At 51.3% G+C, this 8,119-nt stretch overlaps 1 protein-coding gene across 2 annotated transcripts; it reads left to right on the top strand.

The window, feature by feature from the left end:
- The first annotated feature begins 2,276 nt into the window (after positions 1-2,276).
- On the top strand, positions 2,277-7,622 carry EVX1 (even-skipped homeobox 1). Of its 2 annotated transcripts, XM_035128742.1 has the most exons (4): positions 2,277-2,471; positions 2,502-2,730; positions 5,064-5,320; positions 7,086-7,622. In XM_035128742.1, the coding sequence occupies exons 1-4, from the start codon at positions 2,277-2,279 to the stop codon at positions 7,620-7,622; spliced, it is 1,218 nt and encodes a 405-aa protein (XP_034984633.1). The 2 variants fall into 2 exon arrangements, with proteins under 2 accessions (XP_034984633.1, XP_034984632.1); XM_035128741.1 differs by having other exon boundaries at positions 2,277-2,730.
- The last annotated feature ends 497 nt before the right edge of the window (positions 7,623-8,119 follow it).

Raw genomic sequence — 8,119 nt, 5'->3', positions numbered from 1 at the left:
AAACCACTTACAACGAACGAATCGCATTTAAACCGACCCCCCCCCTTATTGCTATCCTGCTAAATAGGTTGCTTTGTGTTTAGGATCGGAAAGAGTGTCTGTCAGCTTTTAGCGCAACTGGCACCCCGATCCTAAAGACTTGAGAGCCAGTGAGACTCACTTCCCAAGTGAGTGCGTTTAGGATTACAAAAAGGGCGCTGTCCAAGCCTTACTGACTCAGAGCCAAACCCGAAATTGTTGAGTTTAATGTCTAATCATTTCACGAAGATTTACTAAGCGGACTCGGAGGCATGGAAACAACGGAGTAATTAAAACATAACATTTCCACAGTAAGTAAAATGTGCAACTTACGGCGGTTCTGTCCATGGAGTTCCTCAGCATAACATGGCTTTCTAGTCCTCCTCAGAAATAATGCCCTGGTCTTTGTACTGGAAACAGATCCTAGATATTTTTTGCTTACTTGTTTACACTCACCCCTCCTTCCATCCACATTTACGCTCCTTCAACCCAACCCTTTCTCTTGAAATTATTAAAGGGGGAGGGAGTGTGTACTTGCCTTTGTGCGTTTTGTTGTTTTGCTTCTTTACAAAAACCCTCAAAAATGCCCATAAATTCTTTACCAGACTGGAAACACTGATTGAAGGTTCATTACAGCGAAACCAACATTCTTTGAAAATAAGGGTAATAGAGTTGCCAGGGATGGTTTAGCGGTCGTTTGATATTACTTAACAAACAGATTTTCTGACTGCAAAAAAGGAGGGATACATTGAAAAGATTGCTTAGGTTAAATGACTGCACAAAAATGCAAGTGAAACCGATGTCCCCAACACATTCCTGGTTATATTTTGTAAAAGGAGACAGAAAGTGGATCTGAACCTGCTGGCAGATCTCTGATTTACAGCAGATCAGCAAAAATTTCTGACACCCAACTATGTATTAATGGCAACAACCTACAGTATATGACTTGTCTCATCCAAATTAAGGGATTGAATTGAAGACAATTAGCTAGGCAGGGACTTTTGTATAAAAGGGCTCAGAGTCACCTTGTTCAATAATTATGTGGGGGGTTTTGCTTGTTTGTTTTTTGCAGATAGCTCTGGTTGGTAGATCTTGGGCAAAACAAACAAACAAAGTAGATCCAAAAAGCCTGAAGCCCGCCCGCCTCTGCACTACAAATACCTGCTCTGTCGCTTGAAATTTGATTTAGCTGCCGCTTGGTTATTTCTGTCGGGCTGAACCTTATCAAAGAATCTTCTGGTCCTGTGGAGGGCGAGGAAAAAAAGAATTATATATAGGATAGTGATTGAAATAAATTATCATTAAGGACAATAAGAATGGAAAGTACTTAGGACATCAATCAAACTGCTTGCCTGTCTATCAGTATGGCCACCAATTCTCGAGTTCAAACCAGATGGCCAGAATGACTCGAAATCAAATAGTGTTTTTTATGAACGGGGTAGGTGGCATATGTTCATCAGAAGAAGGGGCCTAATATTCACGAATGGGTTTTGAACGTCCTTTTCTTGCAAGCACAACTTTCGAGCCGTCCGATCTGTAAATAATAAAATAAAGAATTCCCAGGGAATGAGAGAGGAGGGAATTGTGTGTCTTCTTCGCACTTTTCAGCCGTCGTGGATCAAAGGTGCAGTGCCCCCTCCCCAAAAAAAGATATTCAAATTAGATCGAAAGGTTACTTAACTCTCCCACTGAGGAACTCAAAAGAAACGCAGCTTTGCAGTTGGATCTCATCCGCCATCTCCCTTTTCACACTTGCCTCTCACATCCATCCCAAGCGCTTGTTACACCTGGTACATCTCTCATCTCTCCCCTCCCTTCTCCGACCCCCTCCACCCCCACCCCGCCTCCCCTTTAACTCTTCTCTCCGGCTCTTCCTTTCATCTTCCTCGCCGGCAGACGTTTCTATTTATCCCCCGGCAATCAAGTGAGTGGCGTCACCAGAGGTACTGTAATGACGATTGCACCATTAAGGGATGACAGCTTTAGAAAGAAGAGGGCAATGGTGAGATCCCTCCCAGAGCCGCTGCTGCACAGTGGAGCGTTCGCATCACAAGGTCACCCCCCCGGCTCACCACCGCTCGCGGCTCCCTCTCTCTCTCTCTCTTTCTGCATTGGAAGGAGAGGGTCTGCTGGGAAGAAGGGGTGGGGTGGCCCGGGGGGGCGAGAGAGAGAGGGAGAGAAGGCGCAAGAGGGTGGATGGGGCTTGGGGGTGGGGTGGGGGAGAGGAGAATCCGGACTTTATTTAAAAGACCAGCACAATGGAAACTAGGAAGGAGATGGTGATGTTTCTGGAAGGAGGTCAACTTGGCTCCCTGGCAGTAGCCAAGAGGGCACCCAGCTTGGCAGAGGCCGTGGGAAGCCCCGGTCCAGGGCCGCAGGACAAGATGATTCATACAGGGTGCCACAGCCCTAGGTCTGGACCCTTACCCTCCCGGGAAAGAGGAGGAGGAAGGGTGGAAGAGGAGGATGAAGAGGAGGAGGAGGAGGAAGAGGAGGAGGTGGAAGTGCTCCCGGCGACAGGGACGGTCCCGGAGAGCCGGTCCGCGGCGGCCGCGCTTCTCTCCGCCGGGCAGCCGCCGCCGCTCAACCGCCTGGCCGCCAAAGGCCAACAGAGCAGCTCGGACACAGAGTCGGATTTTTACGAGGAGATCGAGGTCAGCTGCACCCCGGACTGCGCCACGGGCAACGCGGAATACCACCAGCACGGCAAAGGTACCCCAACCCCTCCATTTCTCCCCACGCCTCCCAGTCTCTGGTCCTGGGGCTCAGGCCGGCCGGGTAGGAGCAGAAAGTCAGCGCCTGGTACTGGAAAGCAGGCTGCGTCTCTGCTGTCCACCCCGATCCCCAAAGTGCTTAAGGGCTAGTGGGGGGCTGTCGGGGAGGCAGCCTGCCATATACCATCTGATCTGGCTTAAGGGCTTTGATGATGTTTGCTGCCTCGGTTTGGATTGTCCGTCCCCCCCAAACACACCTTCTCCCTTTTCCAGGATCCGTAGAGCCATGGCTTGGGGGTTCCCTGGTATCTCTAATTGCCCGCAGAGAGACATCTGCAATAACCCACACACATCTCCCGCTTTGAAGTCTAACGACGTGTTAATGGGGGACATGAAATCGCATCCTCGCTGCAACAGAGAATTATGACCTTTGCAGATTTCCCTCCTGCAGCCCAGACTTTTATTGTAATGAATTCTCCCAGAAGCTTTTCCTGTTCCAGGGCATAGCAAGACCCCCCCCTCCCCGCCCCCATCCTTGCGCCCACACCTACCCAGGATTATAGTACTCTGGGCTCCCAGCTCCCCACCCCCAAGGAAGGAGGAAAGAAGGCGAACTTCCTGGGATTTGGCCAAGATCAAAAGAAAAACCCCGCGCCTGCTGGCCAGGCTTGCAAGCAAGCTGCTCTTCGGGGCTGTGGGCGCGCGCCTTTCCCCTGGCAGGGATGCAGCGTGCCTGCGGGAGCCCCGAAGCAGCCACAAGAAAAAAGGACAGTAACAGTAAAAACGCCCCCGCTGCCCAGCGCCCAGTACTCAGGTCATTTTCTTTGCACATTGGTTAGATGTCCCAATTGCCTTGTCACTTCCGTGTCTCGGTGGCGCCAGCTCGGAAATGGTCCCAGGGCTTTAATTGCCTTTGGTCTTATTCAGGGCACAATGAGAACTGGCTGCATTTGAAAGCGCACGCACACACACACACACACACACACACAGGCCGAGACCACGGACTCTTTCTCGCCACCCCTCCCCCATCACTCGCACCCCCACCCCACCCCTTCAGCCTCAGAGCCCTAAATATCTTCTGGGAAAGCTCTGGTTTGGCCCCGGAGGTTTCTTTCATCTCCATTACCAGAAGGAAGAAGGCTGTTTTTGTTGTTGCTGCGGGGAGAGGGTGGGAGCCATTACACAAGAAAGGTGACTCCGCCATCTCACTTGCCAGTTATGGTCATGTATGGCAAAGGACGGTTACCGGAGGCAAACAAATGGAGGGGAGGGGGGCTATCGCCTTGGCAAGTACTTCCCTCTGCGCACCGAGACAACAGGCCTCAGAGGTGGACGCTAAGGACCCCCATAGCCTTTGGAGAATCTCCTTTGTATTGCAGAGAAGGAAAACATCACCTGATGGTGTCAGAGAGATCTTTTAACGTCTTTACCCCACCTACGTTGTATTGAAAGTTCATTCCCCTGTGATCACTGTCCTGGCGGATTTGTTCGTTTCAGGTCTCTGTGTGTCTCTCTCTGTGTGGTGTGGACCCTTTCTAGGTGCTCTCTAGAAAGGCTATCCGCGTTGGTTTGTCGCAGGCCAAACAACAGCAACAGCAAAAGCAACAAAGAGGCACCTAGACGTCAAACAGATTTATTATACCACAAACTTTAGTGTAACTACAGCCTACTTCAGCAGATGATTTGGGGGATTTCACATGCTACTCCAGTAGTAGGATTAAACAAAAAAAAAGCAGTAGGCTTCGAAAGAGGCCTCTTTGATACTTATTTCCCTTCTCCTAGTTATTTCCCGCTGCAGGTGCTGGGGAAAATGAGCCAAAGAAAAAAGCTCTCCTTACTTTCTGCTTCTGCCCCATTCCCAGTGACTAGGTATGCTGAAGCGTTTTGGAAGCCTGTGTGCATTCCTTAGATCATAGCTGCCAAGTTTTCGCTTTTCTCGCGAGGAAGCCTATTCAGCATGAGGGAAAATCCCTGTAAAAAAGGGATAACTTGGCAGCTATGCCTTAGATCTAAATGACACCTGGGATTACCATCAGAAACCTATTGGCTTCTGTTCAATGCGATGTCGATCCCATTGAAATCCACGCGATTAAATAATAATAATAATAATAATAATAATATCCAACAAACGTGTCCGGGTATAGCGGCACCGTTTGGCCAGCGCTTTTCAGTGTAAATTGTGTCAGTGCGGGGTGGGTGGGTGGGGGTAATGCCGCCTTGTAATCCAGATGCTAAACAGAAATTAAGCGGGGGGGGGAGGAAACACAGGTTGGCAGATCCCCGCTGCCTTTCTATCTCTCTCGATGTCTTCCTCTCGACTTGCCCTTGCAGGACACTGCTCGGAGACCTCAGCAGGCAGCCCCAGCAGCGGCGGGGACCCCCCTAAAGGCAGCGGGGGCAGCGGCGGAGGGGGCTCTCAAGGATCGCTGGCCTGCAGCGCCAGCGATCAAATGCGCCGGTACCGCACGGCCTTCACCCGGGAGCAGATAGCTCGGCTGGAGAAGGAGTTCTACCGGGAGAACTACGTCTCCAGGCCCAGGAGATGCGAACTGGCGGCCGCCTTAAACCTCCCAGAAACCACCATCAAGGTAGGATCGCAAGCGGGGATCTCAAGGTTCCAGTACAGTGTCACGCATGTACAGTCTGCCCAACGGCCGAGACGTCCTCCCTGCCCCAAGCTTGCTTACAGCCAAGCAGCAAAGTTCCCCTGCGGTGGACTTCCGGCCATGGCTTCCCTGCGCTTATTTAAGCTCGATGGCAGTTTACTGGAGCTGCCATTCAAGAGCTTTTAAGGCAGGGCGATTACCCCCTTTCACCCTTTCCATGCGTGCAGAGTAGAGATCCCAATCCGCATTAGTAGCTTGTCAGTTTCACTGAAACCTGCTCGCGTTCTTTACTCAATGGGCTTATTCCTGTGTACTTTTGGGAGAGGTGCGTCTCCGACAGCGCGGTCAGATCTATACACGCCTGCTCGGAAGTAAGTTCCACTGAGTTCAACGGTGTGTAGGACGAAAGCTTCTAAGTGTGCATAGCATTGCAGTTTACCCACCACTTATTTCGGAGTCCACTGAAATTAATCCAAAAGCAGCTTTTAACCACGGTCGAATGAAACGTCCCCAACTCGCGAGCAGCCTTGCTAACGACTTCGAGATGTTTCAAAGTTGGTCCCCCATGGAGCTGCTAGACTACTGATCCTTTAGGTTCCCCTCCCTCCCCCGAGTAAAATGGTTGCTTCCAACTTTGGCAACTGAAACTAATGGCGCTTACTCCCAAGTAAATGCGTACAGAATGGTATCTGACTTGAGTGGGATTAAACAGGATGGAAGCACTGGTGCGCCTTGGGTATCTTGCGGACCAGGTTGTCTCCAGAACAAGGAAAACCCGGAAGAAAATCCAAGGCTGCATTCTATGCACACTTATTTGGGACTAAGCTCCTTTGAAGTCGATGGGACTTCCGTCAGTGCAAACAGCCGCAGGATTTCGCTGCGCTCTTCCCCTCCCTTCATCTTATAGCTCCTGGGGAGTCTGCGCATCTGTTTCAATTTACAGTATAAGCACTGCACAGTCTAAGGATGGCAGACTTTTTGCGGACGCAGCTACTGGCACAAAAGAAATTTCACACCCGAAGGGTGTCAAGGATACAAGTTGGTTTCATCTGGAAGCAGTGAGGCTCCTTTCAGTTTCAGCGGATGTGGCTTGAGCCCGTCTCCTCATATAGCTCCAAACATACTGGGTGCATGTTGCAAAGGCTGAAAAGCGGGCAGGATAGGAGAGGCAGACGGGAATGCAGCAGGAAGGCAGTTCTGTAGCAACGATAATAGCACTGTAGTAAAAATAATAATAGTCACCGTGAAACTCCATCATTGGGTGTAGTTGATCAAGCTCACAGACACCCCACACGCACACTTTTCATTTTATTTGTATTTAAATATATGCACCGGGGAATGCCACCTGCCCCCCCCCCCGTTGGAAGGGCGATTCAGCAAGTGGATGCTGAAAATCAGTTAATATTGTGAGATGAAACGATAGTGCTGTGTTGCAACAAAACTCAAGAGGCCCTGGGTGGATTGCTAAATACCATCGAGGCTCTAGGTTTTATTGTTGTCCTTTTGTCCATTGGTCAACACTCAATCCCAGGCCCAGTTAGGTAAGCCAAGGGTCTTCCAGGTTCCTGCTGTAACCCCAGGCCCGTTGAGCCGGAACTCTGACCGCACAGAGTTCTCCGAGGTCAAGTGAGCTTGCAGCCTCCCTCCAGAGCATAAACAGGGCGCGCGTGAGGATTGCAGCCTTGCTCCGTCTTCTTGAGGGAATTTTAAGAGCTTCCTGTGGTTCTTCTGTCTGTCTCTCTGCCAGGTGTGGTTCCAGAACCGGCGGATGAAGGACAAGAGGCAGCGCTTGGCCATGACTTGGCCCCACCCGGCAGACCCGGCCTTCTACACCTACATGATGAGCCACGCGGCGGCCACCGGCAACCTGCCCTACCCGTTCCCGTCACACCTGCCGCTCCCTTACTACTCCCATATGGGCCTGGGGGCCACCTCGGCTTCTGCTGCGGCCGCCGCCCCCTTCAGCTCCCCACTGAGACCTCTGGACACCTTCCGGGTCCTCTCTCACCCCTACCCCAGACCAGAACTTCTGTGCGCCTTCAGACACCCTTCCCTCTACGCCGGCCCAACGCACGGACTGAGCGGCGCCGGAGGGAGCCCTTGCTCCTGCTTGGCTTGCCACGGGAGCCAGGCCAACGGGCTGTCTCAAAGGCCTTCGGGTTCGGACTTTAGCTGCTCCGCCACCACCAGGACTGACTCGTTCCTCACCTTCACGCCCTCGGTGCTGAGCAAGGCCTCCTCGGTCTCCTTGGATCAGCGGGAAGAAGTCCCTTTGACCAGATAAAAAGCTTCATCTCAGGTTTCTCTACTCTCCCCTACCCCACCCGTCCTCACCCCATCCCTCAACTCTTGTCCAGAGACACCCTCCCTCACCCCAGCCGGTCAAAGAACTTCCATAGCGTGTTTATTTAATTGTGGGCAGTGGACGCCAATGGAACACTGACAGAGGAAGGAAACGGAACTGTGAAATAGAATTTTAACAAAAACGAAACAAAAATGGAAGGATTTCTGTTTCGTTCTTCTCTGTGGAAAAAAGTACCAGAGTTGCAACTGATTGGTGGGCGGGCGGGGGACGACTTTGCCAAGTGACGTGTCTACGAAGGCGGAAGGAAGGAAGAAGATGTGATTTTGCACCACAGGGGGAAATAATCGGGAACTTTGGTCTCCGAAGGACTTTTTTCTCCAGCCTAAGAGGGCAGGATGCCCACCAACTGCGGCATCGATAGCTTATGCATAACCTTGTATGTGACTAAAAAGGGAAATACTTGAAAGGAAGAAATT

This window comes from Zootoca vivipara, chromosome 12 (assembly GCF_963506605.1).
Source record: "Zootoca vivipara chromosome 12, rZooViv1.1, whole genome shotgun sequence".
Lineage (NCBI taxonomy): Eukaryota > Metazoa > Chordata > Lepidosauria > Squamata > Lacertidae > Zootoca > Zootoca vivipara.
This window is presented reverse-complemented; position numbering and strand designations above follow the sequence as displayed.